General features: G+C 42.5%; 1 protein-coding gene across 1 annotated transcript in view; it reads left to right on the forward strand.

Moving 5' to 3' along the window:
* The first annotated feature begins 12 nt into the window (after nt 1-12).
* SNX14 (sorting nexin 14) overlaps nt 13-22,954 on the forward strand; it is a 34,547-nt gene continuing 11,605 nt past the window's right edge. Inside the window, exons 1-16 of the mRNA XM_083432370.1 lie at nt 13-305; nt 1,424-1,544; nt 2,987-3,063; nt 3,146-3,224; nt 4,738-4,781; nt 5,618-5,705; nt 6,175-6,259; nt 8,137-8,293; nt 8,908-8,983; nt 13,488-13,532; nt 13,617-13,697; nt 13,815-13,929; nt 14,918-15,073; nt 15,422-15,546; nt 16,561-16,619; nt 22,318-22,450. Of these exons, the coding sequence (XP_083288496.1) occupies nt 166-305; nt 1,424-1,544; nt 2,987-3,063; nt 3,146-3,224; nt 4,738-4,781; nt 5,618-5,705; nt 6,175-6,259; nt 8,137-8,293; nt 8,908-8,983; nt 13,488-13,532; nt 13,617-13,697; nt 13,815-13,929; nt 14,918-15,073; nt 15,422-15,546; nt 16,561-16,619; nt 22,318-22,450 (1,581 nt within the window). The 5' untranslated portion in view covers nt 13-165. The remainder of the gene's footprint in view (nt 306-1,423; nt 1,545-2,986; nt 3,064-3,145; nt 3,225-4,737; nt 4,782-5,617; nt 5,706-6,174; nt 6,260-8,136; nt 8,294-8,907; nt 8,984-13,487; nt 13,533-13,616; nt 13,698-13,814; nt 13,930-14,917; nt 15,074-15,421; nt 15,547-16,560; nt 16,620-22,317; nt 22,451-22,954) is intronic.

The raw sequence follows: 22,954 nt of genomic DNA on the forward strand, positions 1-22,954 counted from the left end.
GGCGGTGGGTGTGTGGGAAGTCACGTGAGAGAAAGCGGGGTGGGGCAATAGGTCACGTGAGAGAAACCGGAAGTCGGGAGCGCCGAGTCCCGGGTGTTTTCTTCCTGACCGCGGGGTCCGCAGGTGCAGCCCGGGTCCCGTGCTCCGCCAACGGCCCCCTCCACCATGAGGCGGGTGCGCGCGGCCGGGGAGAAGCTGTGCCGGCGCGTGCGCGGCGCGGAGGCGCTGCGCGAGACGTGCCGCCAGTACCCGCTCTTCTGCTGCCTCCTCCTGGGGCTCAGTGCGGCGACGCTCCTGCTCAGCCGGTAACGGGGATGGGGGGGACGGACCGAAGCGGGTTCGGCGCTGGGGGTTCTCGCCGTCACGGAAGCGCACGAGCGGGGCAGAGCCTGCTCTCTTGCTCGCGGAAGGCGCTTCAGGTCGAAATGTATTTGCCACCAGTCAAATAAAACACATCCCTTTGTAGGTGTAGCCGGAAGGACGGCTGTGGAAGGGGCGTGATAAATCCTTTTTAGTAAACTGCTCGGGTCTTACGTTTTAAGAGCAAAGGTAGGGCACAAAACTAAATAAACAAAAAGGAGGGCTGTCTTTACGTTACGTTGACCTCCGTTTGCCCTCCTCGCTGAAATGAAATTGCACGTGGGATCGTTTCCACGAACCACTACCCCCCACCTGTTTTCACAAGAGTACTTTGCTGCAGCCTCTCCTTTCTCCCTGTCAAGGAGAGGCCCAGTGTGAGGATCTGTCACCTTCCTGCAACACCATCAAAATGCTGTTTGTGAGCAAAGGACATTGTGTGTATATTCTGCACCAGTCGGGAGCTGAGTCTCACAATGTCTAGAATAATTACTTAGAAGACTTGGAAGGGATCGCGAGGGTCATATAGTCTGACCCCTCGATGCAGAAATATTTTGCCCAACATAGGGCTCAAACCCACAAACCCCGAGTCTCATTCTCTACTGACTAAGCTATCCCAACTGTCAATCATGGTCTCTTTGCAGCAGTGACACTGATATTTTGGAGGAGTACCCGTATCTCTTTTAACATTTATGACTTTAGATACTGCACAGTCACTTACTGCATTATGCTTGTTGCCATTCAGGCGCCTAAGTCTTAGCACTTGTAGGTTAGGCACTGAAATAAGCAAACAGTTTCTTCGCCATTTAGCACAAGTATGGAGAATTTGTAGTCTCCAGATGTTGGTCAGGAATGATGAGAGTTGTAGCCCATTGGTCAAATTGGTTGGGGCTGATGGAAATCTTAGTCCAACAGCATCTGATATGATTGTCTTGATAGCTGTATAAATTTCTGTTATAGTTTATGTAGTTTTGAATATGGTTTTCCAGAATTCGTAGTAGAAACATAACCAGATACACCTTTTTGTGCTGCTTTATAGATTGTAATTTTTCTCTTTATTTTTGAGGTATCTTCACATTCTCATGACCTTCTGGTCATTTGTGGCAGGAGTTGTCACATTCTATTGTTCCCTAGGACCAGATTCCCTCTTACCCAATATTCTATTTACAATAAAACATAAAACCAAGGTAAAGTATAACTTCATTAGTATGCTTTGATACCTCATATGGAAGAAACAACTGAATACTGCTTTCTTTTATGCAAATTTAACTGAAACATTAGTTAATGATTTATGCAAATTTAACTGAAACATTAGTTAATGATCAAGAACTACTTTCAGTTGATACTGCTGCAAGTTTACAGCATCTTTGTTTATTAAATACTGTATTTTGCACACTTCCTTCAATATCTCAAAAAGTACCTATGTTGAGACTTGGGTAATATACAAATTTAGATTAAATTAGTTAAAAGGCTGATGTTTAATGAAATTATTTGATAGCCATTTATTTTACTGAAAAATACAGAAATTTGTAGATTGTATGGAACATATGCCTCATCAAAATGTATTTGCAAAAGGCATACATGCTTATTTTGAAGAGACAGAGGGACTGTGCATTTACAAATATTTCTAAATAATGTTGTGTACAGTTTCAAGGGGAAGGGGGTGTACACAGTTGGAACATGCTAAGCCCTTCTGCACCCCCCCAAAGCTGTGCTTACTTTTTCAGTGTCAAAACCCAGCTGGGGGGGAGGGGATAGATTTTATGGGGGAGGGGGGGAAGAAAGTACCAAATGAAGAAAAGGTTGGGATATTGTAGTGGGTGGCATGAAGTTCCAAGTGTGAGAGGATTCTTAGGGGCACTTTTCCTCCTCACCACCAGCCAAGGTTTGGCATCACTGATGCTTCTGCCATAAATGAAAAGAATGTCCTGGTGTGAAGCTGTTGGTGAGAAGGGAAAAGATCCTGTAGAGCCTTCATCTCACTCCTTTCTCACCCCAGCTGAGGTTTGGCATTGCTGCCTTTCCCCCCATTTGCTTTAGACAGATTCATAGGTAGAAGAGGTAGTGGAAGAAATCCATTGCTGCTGTCCACTTATAGAATGGCATTTTATTTAGTGAAAATGTCAGCTTATGTAACAGAAGGAGAGGCAATTTTTGTCATTTCCCCCTCCCTTTCCCTCTGCAGTCACCTATGTCCCTCTCAGATCAGTTCTGGAGGGTTGGAGTGTGGAAGGTATAATGCTATGGTGGAAGGAGAATTGAAAAAAAACCCCACCTCTTCTGTTTGGTAGATGCTTCAGCTGGATCAAGCATTGTTCCACAAGTGGGATAGCAGCAAGATAAGATTGTGGGAAGGAGCAGGAAGGTGAAAGCAGAATGAGTTTAGGATAGTAGCCTAATTTCTAGACATTTGAGATGTGCTGTGGTGTGAATATTTGCTTGATGTTACAAGCCTTGTTTTTTGGGGGTGGGATGGGTGGTGCAGACTGTTTCAGTATTTATTTCTGTGTTTTATTGTTCTGTCAACATTTCTTATGTGATTAGTTTCATTGTATAATCATTAAACATGGCCAATGCTGAATTATTTCCTTAGGATTATGAGTAATGGAACACTTGTTTGTTTTCTTAGCAATTAGAACTGCAAGAACTATATCCTCAAGGTTACACCTGTACAGTATGTAGTAGCGTCAAATGTAATAGGCACAGGTAAGTGAAAAATAGCATTTTAATTTTCTTTTTTGTACCTTGAGGAATGGACCACTGCTTAACAATCTTCTTTATTCTATAGGCCTACATTTCTGCTACAAAATTATCAGCCATGGCTGAACTTGAAAGTTCCTTCTAAAGTTGATGCATCTCTCTCAGAGGTAACTGTTTAGCATCACCAGGTGTAGAAATCTCATTTTAAAAAATCACTATCATCCTTGCTTTGAATACCAGAATTTTGCATTTGCCCTGTTTGTAAGAATTAGTAAATTATGGGTGGATCCAACGTAACGCTAAGTGAATGTTCAGCCAGTGCAAGGATTTTTGCAAAATCTGTTCCAGGAGGAGAGGAGGGGAAAGGTCCTGTTTTGCATAAATGAAAATCCTTCTGCTGACAGGATGGATTCATTCAATACCACCTGCAAAGATCTTGCCCCTAAAATGTGGGGCCCATCCTTGGTGGATCAGCTGGTGTCTAATATCCAGGGCTGCCAACACCCTTGCAAAGTACACTGCTGTCATGCCTTATCTAGTCTGGGCAAGGAGACTCCCATACCTTACTGGACACCCCTAAGATTCCAGAGAAGCAAAAGCTTAAGAAATAAAGAGCTAAATGCTCTCTGAGCCTCAGGTTAGCCAATTATTCAGTAGCAAGTAGTTAGGAACTGGATTCAGTACCAAGGCTTGTATCCAATCTGAAATAAGATAGCTCTATTAAAAAAAAACAAGAAGAAAATGGAATAAAAAAAACTGCATGTAAGGGGGACCAAAGTACAGTTGATAGCTATATTTAGGAAATATAAATCAGGCTAAAATAAAAAAGGTAATTCTGAATCCTATACATACCGCAAAATAATGATTCAGAAACGAAAATCCATAGCATAGCAAATACGATCTCCCAGATAAAAAAGTCAAGGAAGGCAAAAGGAGACTAAATGGAAATTAAATGGAGAAAAAGGAACAATGGCTAGCCTAACAGTAAAAATTGTAACAACTGAGGCTGAGTCCCCCAAACCAATCAGAAGACTTAACACCTAGAACCTCCTAGCACTTTAGTGTACGTGCTTTTCATAGCTGAAACCAGTTCCTAATTACCAGGCCCCAGCTCTGACCTTGAAACCTAGGAGCAGCATAGATGCTTCAACTGTATAAGATCACTCCAATTACTTGAGAGTAGCTCCCAGCTTTTTACCTAGAGGCCTACGCAAGTAAACCATTCCGTTCACACTGTCCTATGAATATTTATGAAAAAAGAGCACTTTTATCATTTTTCAAATTATAATTGATTGTAAAAATAAATAAATAAGGAGCACTGTGTAAGAGGGTGATTTTCTTTCTGTCACTGCACCAGTGGGAAAGGGAATATTTTTGGCTTGTTGCCGCTCACATTGCTGGTAGTAAACAGACCAGTTGATTCTTGAAGAAATGCATGGCTGCATTCTGCCACCTCTCTACCAACATTTTTGGGCATACAAGAACCTGAACATTGAATCCCCAGACCTGTACCCCACATTGCTTTTTAAATGCTTTTGGGGCTGAAGATTCATGCAGTATACGCAGCTGCCTTTGTTGCTGAAATGCTTCTGCCAGTGGCATGCCATCCCTCTAAGTTGCCTCTTTTATCGGGAATATTTTAATGCATTATTTAATTTGTCACTGTGATTTTATTTGCAGGTGTTTGAGCTTGTGCTGGAAAACTTTGTTTATCCTTGGTACAGGTAAGATTCCTTCAATGAATCTTTATTCAGTGGTTTTTTAAGTAGCCCTATATCCATCTACACATAGAAGTTACAAAGGATGGCATATAAGACAATTCATTTGGCAAATCCTGTTCTTGTGCTGCAAATTCTTAACCTGTGGATGGTAGAGGTTCCTTGGATCAATGTTGTATTTTGAAGCTTTGCCTCATTAAGACAGCAGAGGGAGCTGAAATATCATCTTGTCTTAAAATAAGAGCGCTTTGAGGATTTGTTCACTGATAAGGCTTAAAGTATATGAAACACAAAGGGCTGGCCTTTTAGCCTCATTATGTATAATTATATATAATTATTTAAGCCACTAAATGTAGTTTTATTTATTTATATTTTATTGAAGTGATTTCAATTAAAAGAAATAAAGTGATACAGAAAAAGAAGAAGGAAAGGTGAGGGGGAATAAAAAAGAACAACAAATGGATTTCGTAATACTTAGAAATTAAAAGCTCACTTTGATTGTCTGGTGAGCATGAAAATTTGGGAGTATAGTTTAGGAATCTGTGAAATGTTGTTCAGTGTATCGTTTCCCGTAGATAGCGTCCGGAGCCATATTAGCCTAATTATTTATTTCACTGCTTGATTGTTAAACAACAACACCACCACTCCAAGTGGTTTACAAAAAAAAATAATCTAGAAAAGATAGCAGGCATAATTTTAAAACATACAAAGGTTAAAATACTAAAAGAGATTAAAATTACCTCAACTTTATAAGCATCCTATGAAATGACTAAACAGGAACAGAGATGAATGTATTTGCTTATCAATAATGATGCACAGTGCTTTCTTTTGAAATTTTGTAGGGAAATAACTGATGATGAATCATCTGTGGATGAATTAAGAGTAACACTGAGATTTTTTGCATCTGCAGTAATTCGCCGAATATACAAGGTAACAGCGCTATGGTGTTGAATCGAAAGTAAATCATTTTCGGTTGGGCTTTTTAGAAGATGGTAGTAAAGGATTACTTGGGAAACACTGGGTGACCCCCCCCCCCCGCTGCCTCATATCTGTTTTATGCCAGTCCAATGCTTGCAGTATTTTTCAAATAATCTTGGGAATTGTATCTTAGGTTGATTGGGAATTTATGTTCCCAGCCCCCTCTCAGATGTACAGTTCTTGCGAGTTTTAAACTTTTAAATAAGTTTGTGTACTTACAGTCCTTTATGTTGGGACACTTTGACTGAATTAAGCTCTTGCATCTAATTTACAATTAAAACAAGAACCTTCAATACTTGTCATGTTTTCTGCCACTATTTAAATTATGCAACTTGAATGTTTCTATATAAGCAAATGCACTTTGTTGTCATCTTTTTATTAATAATAGGGAAAATGATTTCCTCTTCTACTTCTCATCCAGGTGGATATTCCAACGGTTATTACAAGGAAAATGCTGAAGGCAGCTATGAAGCATATAGAAGTAATAGCCAAAGCCAGTCATAAAGGTAGCATTAACAGTACCATGCATTTTAATGGTTGTTAGCCTGGCAAAACCCCATTGTTATCTCTTCAGAGTGCTTTCCTGCATAAAAACCCATGACACTTTTTTAATACCCCATCTTTACATTGACTGGGACAAAAAAGTACCCTTGTGGCAAAAAAACACCAGGTGTACTGAATATCTTTTGTCTCAAGTGCTGTTCATTTATAGAACAAAACCTGAATGGATTGTTATGCTATTTTTGTTCAATTGGCTTACAACTGTTGTGTCTGTGTTATCATTGGCTGTTTTTTGTTAATGGTGCCTGTTAGTAATGTAATTATTGCAATCTGTCATTTTCTACACTTCATTCCCTTCTGACCTCACTGTTTAAAATCATTTCTGCCACTACCCCCTCCAACATGTATATCTGTAAATCAGAATATTACTTCATGCTTTTGATAAAGTGGTCAGTAGTCCATGAAAGCTTATCCCGTAATAAATACGTTAGTCTTTAAGGTGCCACAAAACTCTTTGGTTTTTATGTGCTGCCAGAGAATTATCATGGCTACCTTTCTGGAAATGGTAAGTGACTGAAATATTGGGAGACAATAAAGTGTCTTGTGTCTGTAAATTCTGTAATGACATATGCACCTGGTGTGAATTTTACCCAAATTGATTGAATTCTTCTTTCATCAACAAACTAAAAAGCTTTACTGCAGTGTATCTTGGCATAAGTTAAATGTTCCATGCCCAAATCTGTATTTGTGGCATCAGAAGAAAGTGTGCATCATAGTACTGAAACTTCCAGAGCCAGATAACACAACTTTTTACATGAGATTAATATTTGTTTTGAGTAGATACTAGCCCTTCCCTTTTTGGTATATAGATTATCCAGCAACTGTCTCAAAAAAAACAACACAAAAAACAAAAAAACAAAACAAATGAAAAACTGCTACGGTCAGGAATAAACTGAGTTGCTGGTAAAATGCTTGGGGAAACTTTGGCAGTTTCCCATGCTATTTCTGAATAATCCCCACCCCATCGCAGCGGGATACAGGCATATGGAAATTGGAGCAAATTCTTTTGATGAGAAATCATGGGTGTTTCTTGCAGAAATATCTCCACCTTTAATGTGGATTGTTGTCCAACTGTGTCTTTTGTCTTGAGACTGCAAAGTTCTTTGTATTTATGGAATTTGTATGACATCACATAACATAAAGTTCTCTGAATCACTTAGAATAAGTAAACTAGGTAAAAACAAAATGAAACAGAACTCTCTGACTCTCCCCAGTCAGATATGAAAACAAGCCCAAGTTTTTTAAAAGAGATGGATTAACACAAGGTGCTTCACTTGGTGCTGAAAAGTTCACATACATGGCTCAGTTGGTTAGAGGGTGGTGCTGATAACACCAAGGTTGCAGGTTGGATCCCTGTATGGGACAGCTGCATATTCCTGCATTGCAGGGGCTTGGACTAGTCACATGATGATCCTCAAGGCCCCTTCCAACTCTACAGTTCTGTTATTCTTTGCTCCATGTGATCCAAGATGCCACTCCTGAAAAGGCCCTTTCCCTTATGGAAAGGCAGCTTGGTCATATGCTGTTTCAGGCTTTAAAGGTTAAAACTAGCACATTCAATTGGGCCTGGAAAGGGCCTGGGAGCCACCGTAGCTTGAAGCCCTGTTAATGACCACATTCTGTTTCCAGACTGTTTTTTAAAGGCAGCTGTACACAGAACACATTGCAATAGTCTCACTGAGCAGCTATATCAATATCTCTAGAACTTCAGCTGCTCTTCACAGCTGAACTGTGTTGTAAAGTAAAATATAAAGAATTGTTACGTAAAGCTATTCTATATAAATTTTATATAACTCTTGCTGAATTTCCTTTTTCCCTGCAGTGAAAAATGTTGAATATTTACAGCAAGCTGCTTTAGAAGAATATGGACCAGAGCTCCATGTGGCTTTGAGAAGTAGAAGAGATGAACTTCATTATTTAAGGAAACTTACAGAACTTCTTTTCTCCTTTCTTCTACCTCCAAAGGCAACAGACTGCGGGTATGCTATGAATTTAGGATTCTGATTTATTTGCATTCCGTACTTTTTCGTTGTGTGGTTACGCACAGTAGAGTTCAAAAACAAATCTTGTAATCTCAGAAAATCTTACTTTGCTTCCAGGACTCTTGTGCAACTACACACCTGGCTAGGGTCAACACTTGGCAGTGTTCATGAAAAACCAGTTGTGTGGGAGTAGGTTCAGTATAACCTGTGCTTGGTTGTGATTCTTCTCAAAGGCTTCAGTCGCAATCTCCAATTAGTAGGTTTTCCTTCCACACAGATCTCGGTTGTACAGAACTGCTCCTCTTCCGTCTGCCCGCAAAGCTTAATGGCAACATCACCAAAGCACCATATTCTTCAGTTATTTTGCACCCTTAGTAGTAGTGATCAGTACACATTCCAAGTGCTTCAAATTGGCTCTGGTCTGCAAGACAGAAAGGCCAAATCAGTGCACTGCACTGTGAGCAGCAGTGTGAGGAATTCTTGCATATTTTACAAAATATGCAACAGCAAGTGATTTTTCCAACAGTTTAGAATGAGTACTTTATGAAAGCTCCATTGCGATGAGAGAAAAAGCAGAAATGTATAAAAATAGGCTCTTTTATTCCTTTCAGATCATTCACCATACTTATAAGAGAAATCCTTTCAGGTTCTGTTTTCCTTCCCACCATGGACTTCTTAGCTGATCCGGTGAGTTTTGAGAAGTTCACTTAGCCCTGTTTGCATTTTTCAACGAAATGCTACAGTTAGGCTGCTATAAGAATGAATTGTTGTATTTGTTTGCTTTTTATTATTGCATTTGCCTCAGACCTTTTCTCAAGCTTAAGGTGCTGCTGTACATGGTCCTCCTGTTCCTCATTTTATGCCTCATAACAACCCTGTGAGGTAGGTCTGGCCGGGGGACTGGGACTTCCCCAAGGTCGCCCAGTGAGCTTCATGGCTGAGTTGGGATTTTGAAACCTTGTCTCTCAGGTCCTAGCCTGACACTCTGATCCTTGTTTGCAAGGTTTTATTCATTTCATGTTCTAATTGGCTTTAGGGTTTTTTATTAAAATTAAAGAAAATCAGGATATAAATTATTAAAATAAAGAAATGTTCTAGGGAAATCCTCTGCAAAATTATCACTTGAACTAGGCATTCACAGGGTTTCATTTGTAATAGCTACAGTTGTTGAATATATAAGATTTTTCATTGTTCCAGCAATCATTTGATTGTATTCCCACTAAATGCATTTTTTTATTTTATTTTTTTGATGGCAGGTTTCAGTCTGCGAACGTGCTTATGCATTCATAAACAACTAGCTCATTACCATCTGAGCCAAAATCCTTTTACAGTTGCGGCTTGGCTTGTACATCATCTTGGCTCATTCTGAGCCGTCTCTGCTCCTTTCCCTTTTCTGGACACATACCTTCCAGCGGCAGTGAAGGGGGAAAGCAGGCTGCACAAACTGGAGGACTGCTCTCCAGCCCTTGGTTAGGTCTTAAATCCTTTAACCGATACAGACTTCTCAGTGCATAATAATAAGTTCCCAGGGCCTGGAAATTCTAGCAAACTGTGGTTTTGTTGGCAGAGTCTGATAGGCTGATAGGCTGTTGACAGAGGTGAAGATTGAAGCCACCAGTCACGTTGCTTTGGATGTGTTTCAGCTTGTGCAATCCAAGGATTTGGCTGAGGCTGCTTGGAACTCCGGGTGCCACCACCTGTGCATGAAAGCCTTGTCTTTTCTGGCTACTACAGGCTGCTAGGACCAAACGTACTATCTGAAACATGTAGTGAGTCATCCTTCTCTGAGGGAAGGGATCATGACTGCTGCCCTGCCCATGTCCTTTGTTTTAAAATATCAGATCTAGATCCAGTGGTCCTTGATAACTATCACCTGGTGCCCAGTGTTCCATTTTTAAGCAAGGTTTGGAGTGGGTGGTGCCTTGGATGATATTGATTACGGAGCCATTCAAGTCTGGCTTTCAGCCTAGTTATGTGATGGAAGCAGCCTTGGCCACCTTGGTGGATGACTTACTCTGGGGAATGGATTGGGGATTGTAGCCTTGTCGGTTCTCCTGGGCCTCTCAGTGACCTTTGAGGCCATTGACTATAGTGCAAGTGACCCAACAACTAGTGGGAGCTGGTGAGCCAATCAGCTAGTCACAGAAGGACTGACTCATAGAAGTGTAGAGTTGGAAAGGACCCCGTGGGTCATCTAGTCCAACCCTCTGTGGTGCAGGGATCTCAGCTGATGCATCCATGGCAGGTGGCCATCAAACCCCTGCATAAAACCTTCCAGTGAAAGTTGAGTCCACCGCCTTCCACCGTCAAGCAGCTTACTACCTGAAAGCTCTTCCTGATGTTTAGTCGGAATCTCCTTTCTTGTAACTTGAATTTGTTGGGTCGTGTCCTAGCCTCCAGAGCAGGAGAAAACGCTTCCTCTTCCACTTGTATGTGTGTAAGAGAGTGGAATTTAAGTGAAGTGCTGACAGCTGACGGTCAGATAGGGACTGTCTGAGAGATTTTCTGTGGGTTAGACAGGAGGCTGGGATTAGAGAGAGGGACTTTCAGGGTGGGCAGAAGGGGTGTCTGACTTATCTGAGAGGACTCAGAGTTTATCTGTCAGTGGGGGCAGATAGTGAATTGGCTCTCAGTTAAAGATAGGGATCGTCTGTGGACAGGCAAGGTTCTCTCTCTCTCTCTCTCTCTGTGGGATGTTAGAATTCTAGAAGGGGCTCAGAGTCTTTTACAGGTAGCGTAAGACAATAGCCACCCTAGAAAGAATTTATCTGTCCCGTGGCAGGTTTATAGTGTGAAGTTAAGGAAGATCTTAAATATCTCTAAGCAATAACTTTATGGAGTATAAACAAATGAAGTTCTAGTTTTGGTTCTAAGACTGTCTCATCCTTACCCAGTTCACCTGGGTGGGGGGTTGAACGGCCACCGTTTCGTGCTGCTGTAAAACCATTATTATTATACAGTGGCTCTGGTCTTTCTGGTAGGGCATGCCCAATGGCTGGTGTTAGGGAACTTCTATTCCGCTCTTCGAAGCTACAAACATGAACCTGACCAAACTGCGGGTGGCAGTGGAAGACAGGAGTGCCTGGCGGGCTCTGGTCCATGGGGTCACGAAGAGTCGGACACGACTGAACGACTAAACAACAACAACAACAATTCCACTCTTGGCCTTTGGCCTGGGAAACTGCTGGAGGAAGTGGAGGTTTGGGCTGCAGCGCCATTAACATGCAGATGCCACTTAGCCCTCATTTCCACCTCATAGTTCTGCGGAGGCAGTGGAACGTATGAGCTGGCAGTCTCACTCTGAGGTGGCTGCCTTATGTGGTCAATCATTAAAACCATAGCATAGAAGCAAACCCTTAGTCAAAGGGAAAGAAATATAATATGTGTTAGTCATCTTGGGATCAAAGGGGTTGTTGTTGTTGTTTATTCAGCGCCATCTATGTGCTTGGTGCTTTCTGAAGAACAGGTATGGAAGTTCCCTGCCCTAAAACAGATGCAGAGAAACTACATAGAAAGGCAGTGTCACGGAGCTTTCTTCACATGAACGCACACAAACACCCTCCGAGGGGGGAAAGCATGACCCACACAGCTCCAACTTTTCGGTAGTATTGCCACCACCCTTCCGAGAAGCCTTTTAATCCAGGAATTGGGAAACTATCTGCATATCTCCAGTCATCTCCAGTCATCGCTGGAAGGCTGTCAGCCTATACTCTTCTGATTCCCTGCCTGTCCAAACCTTGGAGCGTGTTTGGATCAGCTTAGCTCATAAGCTGTAATGATCTCAAGCAACCAGCCAACCTCCAGTATTACAAAACGATTATGTCTTTATTTAAAATAAATAATGAAAAAGGAAGGGGGAGGAAGGAGAGCAGAGTGCAAGACAAATCAAAACGTAACATCTAGCTAGCTCGCTTGAGCAAGCTATTAGGTTTAACTGAAATACCTGGAATAAACATGGATCTGCAAGTGTTCTGATGAGGACCAAATCTAGTAAAAACAAGCCCTCGCCTATATCTTGGGTGGGCAAGGGTTTGGTAGGGGAGCCCAACCAATGCAGAAGGGTTCATACGGCAGCAGGAGGCAGGACACCTTTAGAGATTGGTGCTTTGAAAAGAGTAGGAAGTATGAATTGGAAAGATCTCTAGGGCTCCCATCAACAGACTTGACTAAAGAGAAAAAACTAGTGTATTGTGGCAGGTGTGCACATTCCTGAAACATGCCATTCCAGTCTTTGGTCTAAGGAAAATTGTGGATGGACAGACAGGTTTGTGCAGATCGCCATGACTGGCTTTTGTGTGTTTGTGTGTGTAATGAGAACATGGTAGGAAGGGAGAGAAGATGTGGTTATTTCAGTCACACATGTTTTGGATTGTGTGCAGTAAGGCTTCCTGGAAAAGAGGAGTTTTGAATACTGGCTTAAGGTGGTCAGATAGTGGCAGTTTAGGGCTTAAGGGGCAACAAGGGAAGATGGGCAGAGTCTTTTCAGGGAACAGAAGACATTTGGATAGATGGCGGTAGTAGAGCTGGATGAGCAAATGTCACAGGAAGGGGTGCGTCAGGAAAAGAGAACGGAGAGATAAGGGGTGGCAAGGTAATTGGGGTTATTGAAGGTGAGCTTAAGAAAACTTTTACAGGATCTCAATCTAGGACTGGGCCACTGCCAAATCTCTACAAAGAGGGTGGTGCTGCAGGAGCCTGATGTTTTTCTTAGAACTGTTTTTCTTCCAGTGAGTAGTAGTAGCCTCCACCAGTGGAAAAAAAACGTGTTTGAAACAGCAGTTTCAGGGAGCGGTTCGCCTCCTTCCTGTCCATTCTGTGCTTTAAATCCCTCCCGCAGGATTCCACAGACGCCAAGTTTCGTCAGGCTGTATCTCATCTCGTTTCAGCTTCAGATCTCTCTAGTGTTCTTAATGTTTTGATCTGAATTCAAGTTTCTGTGTCCAGAAGGATGAGCAGATGTGCTGTGGCTAGTAGCTTACAAGCATGTGTCTGATACCTCTTCCCACTGGCGCTGCTTTGGTGCCTTGTAGAGTGCGACGAAAGACGGGGCGGTTTTTCGGGAATGGCAGGCAATATAGCCATTTTGGTTCCACATTAGGAGGGGTGCAGTGCTGCAAAGTTTTCATGCGGGTGTGGCCCTTTGGGCTCCAACTGTTGTGTGTAAAATATTTTCTCTTAATCTTCTCTTTAGGATACTGTGAACCACTTGCTACTTATCTTCATTGATGACAGCCCAGTGAGTACTGACAAAATGCGAATACAATTTTTCTGCTTCTGAAATCCCATGGTCTTGCTCAGTTGACTTGCTCTTCTTCCGCAGCCCGAGAAAGCAACAGAACCTGCTTCTGCTTTGGTTCCCTTCCTGCAAAAGTTTGCAGAGCCCAGAAGCAAGAAGCCCTCTGTAAGCATGAAACTAAAAGTTTAAATACTGTGCATGTTTACATTGTTGTTGTTCTTGTTTTCGTTATTGAAATCTAACAAGGAATTTTTAATTTATTTATTTTTACTTTTTATTCAGGTCTTACAATTAGAGCTGAAAGAAATTAAAAACCAGCAGGATCTTTTCTTTCTCTTTATGAACTTTTTGAAAAAAGAAGGAGCGGTGCATGTATTGCAGTTCTGCTTGGATGTAGGTACGGTACCGCAATACGTTCCTACTGCACCTGTATTAAATAGCCATTATTGTGAGTGGTATGACTTAACTAGCTGAAAGTTCCCGGCGATGCTCAATAATTCTAATACACACACACACAAAATACTGAGATTTATAAATGTCTAATGTAATTCACTCATTTCTGGGGCTCTGTACAGCCACCCCATCCCTAGGCTGATCCCAATAATATCCGACCAGAATCTTGCCCCGAATCAATTCAGGGTGGGGTTGTCGTTTAATTGGGACATTTCAACTACATCTGCAGTTGGGAGGGGCATCTCCTGCAGAGAGCAGGGAGCTTCTGTTCTTCTGGGTGCTGTTTCACAATGGCAAAGCAAAGCAAAGCAAACCCGTGCAGTCAGCAAGATTGCACCCTTGGCAGGTGGCTCCTGCACTGCTGCATCACGTCCTGCCAGACCTGCTTTCCCTCCCCTCACTGCCGCCCCACCCCCATGTAATTGCCACCTCAACGTGCCCCAGCTCACTGCAGTTCAGACGACCCCATTTCTCACTGCCACCTTCTCCCACTCTGTGGCTGCCATCACCGCAATTGCATTATGGGAAGTGGCTGACTGAGCTGGACTCGTCTCACTTGCCGCTGATCCCCAAACCAACTCTTGCATCAGCACCACCGTGATGATGATGAGCGATGGTGAGAGAACGGCCAGAATGGGGACAGTAGCTAGTTTTTTTCTCCCCCCTCCCCCTATGCCTCAGTCTCCTGCCTTGGGACCTTTGTGGTCTTGGCCATCCCCTTTTCAGTCCTCTTCGGTGTGTTCCCTTCAGATAACATGCCAGCAAAGCAGACCCCTGCAGCTAGCAGGATTGCACCCTCTGCTCACTGGCTCAGATTGACTGTGATGCATACCCGCTCCCTGACAGCCGCAGGTCGCTTCAGGGTTTTCTTTGAAGGGAGTATTTGCAATATTCAGAAATAATGCCTTTTTTTCATTTTCTTCCACCAACAGAGGAACTTAATGACAAAATTTTGCAGCCAGAATTGTCAGATTCTGAAAAGATGTCCCTTCACGAAGAAGTACAGAAAATCTACAAAACCTACTGTTTGGATGAAAGCATTGACAAAATTAGATTCGATCCTTTCATTGTGGAAGAGATACAAAGTAGTAAGTGAGACTGGGTGGAAGAAGTGGTCCCTTTGGTAGCTGGCTCTGCACCTGCAATTACTTTCTTACCTTGCCAGTTTCCACAGGATAATAGAAATGTTGGGCCAGATTGTACAATACCAGTGTAGTCAAAGCACATGCCTTGATCAAACTTAGTGGCCTTGACATTCCCATCCCCACATGTCTCTTTTTGACTACCAAAATAGCTTCTCTTGTCAACCTCCCAATTTCAAGAGGGCAGAATTTGATGATTTAGTCCCTCCTGAGAATATCTAATCCTCCTATTGCTGTGCATTTTTATGCAGCTGATATTTTGCACACCAACATTCTCCGCATTTTCACCTGTAGTTGCTGAAGGTCCCTATGATGAAGTTGTGAAGCTGCAAAGGATGCGATGCCTTTTTGAAGCCTATGAACATGTTTTCTCCCTCTTAGAGAGCGTATTTACACCTAGGTTCTGTCACAGTGGTGAGGTAAGCCCAAAGATGAGAGAAAGCTCATATTTATTTGGTCAGATGTATTTTAAAAGCAGAAAGGCAATACGGTGGCTTTAATACTTGCCCATTTCTTTTTAGTTAAGATGGTTTCCATTATTACAGAGTTTTGGTCTCTGAAATAGCTCAAAGGTGCTAGTTATTCTCCATGGGCAGAATTCTAACGTGGAGCGATAATGCTCTATTTTAAAAAATAGACCTCTGAATATAGACCTTCCAGTTGCCTCAACTGTGTAGGTGGGTGAGGAGGAAGAGCAAAGGAAGAGAAAGACTTGACCCAAGCCCTTTACCCTTGCAGAAAATTGCGTGGGGAGAGAGTGAGGGTACAGCCTGTACAAACCCATTCTCCTGACTTGCAAAACTTTGTTGGAAAAAGACTAGCATCAATGCACTTCCTGCAGAGGGCAGCGCCGAGTTGTTAAGCCTTGCCTGCTGAGACAGGACTTTTCTTGTTAAGGGGAGAGAAACTGTTCTTGTCAATGTGATTAACTGGGGAAACGCTCAATAGAACGCCATGGATATTGTTCCCCATTCATGATCCCCCCCCCCCCCCAGATTATATTATCACCTTGAGACAAAATAAGGAATCTGCCTTGAAATGACACTTCTGCTGATTAAGAGCAGGTTACAGAAATCCTTTAGATCAGTAGTTCCCAGTTGGTGGTCCGTGGACCTCAGGGGTGTGCGTAACTCATGGAGGGAGTCCATGGCACCATTCACATAATGACAAACTAACATAGAGATATCAACATTTTCAAACTCAAGGGGTCCATGGCTTGGTTTATGAAAAACGGGGGGTCCGCAGTACTTAGCTAATTGGGAACCATTTTAGATCCTAGTAGTACAGTTAATTTCAAATTTAATAGTATCAAAATGTGTCTTTTTATTTTGAAGTATTTCTGACAAATGAATCATCTGCTTTATTATGGAAATAATATTTATGAAATGAAAAAGATGTGCTTAGTCCTTTTTAACTTTCTTTTCCTGGCTTAGTTTTTCAGACATCTCTTAAAAGTAGATGAATCTCCAACACGCAATTCTAAATCAAACAAGTAGGTGTATTATGCTTGCATGTTTTGAAAGCTTTTTTTTTTTTTTAAACAATAAGTTTGTCAGATGTATTTGGCTTTTATTAAACTTTGTTTCAATACAGACTCGAGAGAACAGAGCATGTTAAGTTAAATAATCATTGAAATGGGTTGTCGTACATTGACCACAATACCTTCCCTGTCTTTGACAAGCTCCAGTTAAGCACTACAGCTCAATGGTAGAAATCATGGGTTTGCATGCAAAGGGTTCCCTAGTTCGATTCCTGGCACTCCTGGTAGGGCTGGGAGAGATCCCTTTCTGAACCCTGGAGAGCTGCTGCCAGGCATGGCCAAACTTGGCCCTCCAGCTGTTTTGGGACTACAACTCCCATCATCCCTAGCTAACTGGACCAGTGGTCAGGGATGATGGGAAATGTAGTCCCAAAACAGCTAAAGGGCCGAGTTTGGGGATGCCTGCTGTAGACAGTACCCAGCTAGTTGGACCCAGTTGTCAGACTCACATTTCCTATGTTTCTGTGCAACCGGACACTCTTGGCACCAGACCACTTTATGGGTTGGGGAAAGGAAAGATGATCCGTGGACACTATTGATTGCCCACTGTTTGAATATGGTCACGAATGGCAAAAAAATAATAATAATCAAGCTTTTAAAACGAATGCCACACAGTGCCTATGGGCACACTGTAAATGGCAAGTAAAAATAAATAAATGCAAGTCAACAATTTAAGTAAACTCCATCTTCCTGGGTTTAGGTACATGCTAGTATCCTGTCATCTTTGGGCAAGGAGAGGATTTCTGTCCTGAGCATTGCAGGTGTCTGCTTGCTTCGGGAAAGATAATAATTAATGAATAGATAAGTGCAACTTGATGGTGGCAAGCAGCACATCATTGCAGACCCTCCTACTTGCAGTTTGCATTGGTATGGTTAAAATGCTCGAGCCACTTTATTCTTGGAGGGGATCTCTATTTCTGCATGTGCACAGATACTGTCAACCCATATTTATTGATACACATGGCTGGGATCCAGAGTCACAGGTGTGCATTATTGGCAGGCAGAGCTATATGACTGTGAACGCGCAGGTTTTCCAGTTGTTGTTTTGTGCTGAGGGTAGGGAATCCCTATCTGCATACATGGGACTGGATTGCATGTGAAATGACCCTTGCCTATTTAGCAATAATACAGTCCTCTTATGCTTAGTGGTAAGTAACTTTTGCTATTCAGTCTCCTAATTAGCTACGTAGCTCCGCATTTTGTTTGTAGATATTTCCTATCTAAAGAAGAATGGCGTGTGAAAAACAATTGCCTTTCTGGAGTATGTGCATGTTGTGTCTGTTTGTGTAATTCTCAATATTCTAATATCTCTCATAAAACTCTTTATGATCTCATGTAATTATTGGGCTTGGTTTCTGAGTTTAAAATAGTGCAAGTAGCTAGTTTTTAAAGTACGTAATGTGTTATTTTGTTGAATCAATATTAAGCCCAATTTTCTTTTTTAAAAAGAAAACACAGTTGGCCAACTAATCTTGAGTGTGTGTAAATTATATATTATACTCAAGGTTAAGAGCTTACAAGAAGGTGGAGAGAGCTTGCTTTCTATCCTTCTAGGCATGTTAGGATTTTAAGTGTGGAAAGAGGGCTTGCAGTTGTGACAGCTCTCAAGTCAAGCCAAGGGGAGTGGTAAGACCACACCTTCTTCCAAGCGCTTCCAAAGCCCAGTGTCATGTCTGGGGAATAACCAGTTCATTGGCAACCACAAATTTTATCTGGTTATAAAACACAGTAAAAAACTGAAGACATCTGTTTGGTGCTTACATGCTGCCATTGGATTAGTGTCAGTTGGATTGGAATGCAATGAAATGCAGCTAAAATAAGGGGCTAAAGAAAAGAAAAAGGAAAAAAGAGAACTAGTATGGCTTTCATTAGTATGAAAATAATTCAGGAATGTCTTCCTTGCAGCCCTCAGTTATTCTTGCTACTTTTAAATCATTGCTGACATTTGCATTCTGGGAAGGATATTCTTTCCTCTTAACTGCCCACCCCAAATCTATGCAAGTGATGCATTTCCTGGTATGCAGATGCAATTATCATGGAAGTGTCACCTGGTTCTGTTGTCCTTTCTGGGTAGCTGTAAAAGGCACAAAGGTCCTGCCCCCCCCCCGGGGTGTGTATGTGTGTGAATGGGCCATCCTACTGCAGCATTGTTTCAGGGCTCAAAGAAGGAGCAATCAGATTTCTACTGTGATCTCACCAGTTCAGCAGACCACTTTACATCTTCGGTGCGCAGCTTCGCCAAATGCATTAAATTTAAATTCAGCTCCAAGCAAGCGTAACTGTGGTGTCACACACTTTATGAAACAGCGCCAGAACTTTTTATCATACTGTATATGTAGGCGAATGCAAGACCAAGCTGTTGTGAAGAAAAGCAGATACGTCCAAGTGCATTTGGAAATGACAGCCACTATAGTAGCTACTAACATTTTTAACTGCACTGTTCGAGTAGAATAGAAGTGTAATGGGATTCACCTTTTTCTTGGCTTGTGGAATACAGTACTATTAGTTGCCTAGCTGGAGAGGTAGTCTCTGTTTGGATTGTTTATAGTAAATTGAGCTGACATGCCATTGTTGCTTGTTTACACTGTATCTGTTTGTGACTATATCGTATTTCACTTGTACGTATTTTTAAAAAATAAATAAATACATGGAAACTATTTCCAGGCTCAAGTGATAGTGCAAGTAACTGCACATTTCTGTCTTGTTTAGAAACATCAGCAAAAATGGCATTCAGCTTGGCTTTAAGGCATAGCTTTTCTTGGATATTTTCTGACCTCTAGAAATCTGCCACTAAGCATTCCTAAATCACTAGCCATCCTAGTTTAATGACGCTATTTTAATAACTGGGTCAAATAGTTGTGCATATTCCTTTTTCTTTAAATGCACTTATTCCCCATTGAGGTTTTATATATGAACACAGATGCACACTGCAATCAGAATAGTTAAGGGTTAACAAGCAGATATGTGAAAACCCTGTTCTGTTTAGCAGTGCTTTTGTTAGCAGAAAACACAGTCCAGTTATTCCATAGCTATTACCAAATAGTGCTCTCCCCTCCCTGCCCCCCCTTTTTTGATTTACCATTACTACCTCTTTTTGAATAAGACCCACATTTTGCATGGGGTTTTTCCCCACCCCCACTAGGAAGCTTGGTGTGTTTCTAGAGTAGGAAATGAAGTTGGCTTTGTTTGGTGTAAGAGCGCCAGTCCAGTGTGCATGCATGAAGCGGCTGTATATGTGAAGCATGGCTTTTTTTTGTGAGGAATGCAGATTTGTTGGCTAATGTCTGTCTTTTCATTTGAATTTGCTGCCTTCTGGATGCTCTGTTATAAGTTGCTCTAGCTCTGAGCAAGATTATAAGCCATGCATCAAGCCACCTTCTTTAGGGCAAGCTGCTTTCGCCAGCCTGGAGGCTTCGTCTGCGTCTGTTTTCCCTCATTTTCAGTCAGTCCTAACCCTCCCATCTGGCTTTTTTCCATCTCTCCCTGCTGCTTTAAAGTAAGTTAGGGCCGTCTCATGTCACACATGCCTGTGCAAATGCTTGATTATTTATGTGCAAGTTTAACAATAGCTTAAGCTTACGTTATTCAGCATTCCCCCCATCCCACTCACTGTGATTTTTGCAATATGAATAGCCAGTTTCCTTGATTATTGTTACTACATCGGCTTCTGTTTTGTATTTGCCAGAAAGGGTGCTATAGCAAGAAAACAATTAGTTCATTTCCCCCCACACTCAGCACTTGGAGCAGGCATGCCCAAACTTGGCCCTCCAGCTGTTTTGGGACTACAACTCCCATCATTCCTACCTAACAGGACCAGTAGTCAGGGATGATGGGAATTGTAGTCCCAAAACAGCTGGAGGGCCATGTTTGGCCATGCCTGACTTGGAGGGATGCATTTCAGAAAGCTATGGGTTTTTGTAATCTGTGTATTTTGAGCTGTTTCTTTAACATTCCGTCACACTTCTCTGGCCAGAAATAGAACCCTTCTCCAGACAGTATCAGGTGATGAAGAGGGAACTGTGCAGACAGGAACAAGTTGGGTTATCAAGAGGTGGCATCATCAAGGCCAAGGAGCAGGTTTAGCAGCCCTTCCTAGTGCTGTCCCCAAATGCTCCTGTTAGCTTTCTCCAGTGTAAGGGACTGGTTGCCGAACTTGGGCAGGAAGCAAAGCTGGCCTGCTCCACCTAACCCTGGATAGCCTGAGCCCTAGAGAAGTATTTTATGGGGCTAGAGGAGGGTGCAGTACGTTTACACTTTAACAATGTTACTGTGTCTGAATTCACATGCCCACACCCTGTCGAGGCCCTTGCAATATAAAAAGCATTCCTTCCATGTATCCAGCGTTTCACAGCTGATGATGTTTTGCCGCTGTTGCGTTCAGATGTCAAGAGAAACCATGGTTGATGTGACAGGGACAAGCCTAGCCTACCTCCAGATTCACATCCTCCCACTCTTCCTCCAGTGTAACATCATCATCACCATTTTATTATTTATAACCTGCCCATCTGGCTGGGTTTCCCCAGCCCCTCTTAGGGAGCTCTCAGCTCCATTTCTGATTATTTGCAGTTTCTCAGATCAGTCAAACCCAATGAAGCGTGATTAAGCTTAACTTCAAATCATGGGTTATCAGTCTGACTTCTTTCACCAAACCACAGTTAAGATTAACCATAGTTTAGGATTTGGACAGCATGCTAAACTGTGGTTAGCTGAAATTGGCAGCGAAAGTTCCCTGTAATCCTCATGGCCGCTCTGGAGAAAGGGGGGGGGGTGAGCATGCGATCCCAGAAGGGAGGGGTATGCTTGTTCCCATCACGATAAACCATCGTTTATTGCAATTTCTAAATATAGTCATTGTGTGAAATTTACACTGTAAATAAGGGATGAGGAACCTGTGGCCCTCCAGATGTTGCTGGACTCCACCTCCCATCAGTCCAGCCAGCATGGACCAGTGGTCAGGGATGATAGGAGAGGTAGTCGGGGGGCAGGCTTTGGTATTATGGTGCCCTGAACTAGGCCAGAATTTTGCGCCTCCTCCCCAGCCCTCATGCTATGCTGGGCTTTTGGAAAGAGGTGTGAGGATTCCTGCAGGGTCCTAGAGCCCCCTATCCCACCCCAAACCAGGGCAAGTGCTAACTAGGCTTTAGAAAGGAGGAAAGAGGGCCCTGTCAGAGCCCTCACACTTGCTTCCCATAACTGAACAAGTGCTTACTGGGCTCCCTTTCAGCTTGGTGCCCATTGCGGGGGAACCAGTTGTGCTGCCCTAAAACCGCCTCTGGTGTAGTTATTTTGAGGGCCAAAGGTTCCCCACCCCTGTTGTAAATGCTAAAGTGAAATAGATCATAGGCCCCAATCCAGAGGGCTTTGAATAGAGGACAGGGTATGCGTGTGGCAGGACTGTCTCTCTCTCTTTACTCTACCAAGTGACCAGAAATATCAGAACTGGCAACATGGAACATCTGTTTGTATGGGTCTATTACTAGCAGAAGCCTGGTTCCTTTTCCCTTTGGTCTCCCTTGCTGGATTGGGGCAAAGAAGTGTCCCCATGAATTGTTCATGCAGTAGAGTCGCTTCAATGTTCCCTTTGTGGTATTTCAGTTTTCTCTCCTTGGAATAGCTACGCAGTATGCATTTCCCTTTTTATTTCATGTAGGAGCATGCAGAGAAAAGGAGAATCGTCCGGAATCAGAAGTATTAGTAGCAAAATTAAAGGCGTGTTCAAGAGTACCACAATGGAAGGCGCAGTTCTGCCCAACTATGGCCTGGCTGAAGGAGAGGATGACTTTGTGAGTTGGCTCTTCTTTGTCCTAGCAGCTTTGACTGCACACTTGTCCTCTGTCCTGTTCACCACATGCTGCCACCAATCCGTTTTATGGTTGCTCCCCGTCCCGACTTCAGTCCATTCTGTCTTGCTTCATTTTATGGTTACCGATTAGCAACACAAGTGCGTGAACATGATCACATGAGTTTCATTCTTGAAGAAGTTGATTGGCTCTCTTGAGAGCTTGTGCCACTTTGTATATATTCCATTCAAGGCAGATTCTTTCAGACATAGCTAAATAAGGAATTGTTGTGGCAGTGCCTCAACACCCATCGTCCCTCATTTTTTGTCACACTGGTCGGAGCCTTCTTGAAACTTTAGATACAGTCTTGGTTTTTATCAGTGCTTTTTTTCTGGGAGTACGCAGGGGTATGCATACCCCTAAACATTTCCTGATTTTTTGTACTTTTGTCCATTTACTGTATTTATTTCCCCCGATTTGAACTATAAAAGGGTGATTTTATTGAGT

Source organism: Podarcis tiliguerta (genome assembly GCF_965153285.1).
Source record: "Podarcis tiliguerta genome assembly, chromosome: 3".
In the NCBI taxonomy this organism is placed as follows: Eukaryota; Metazoa; Chordata; class Lepidosauria; order Squamata; family Lacertidae; genus Podarcis; species Podarcis tiliguerta.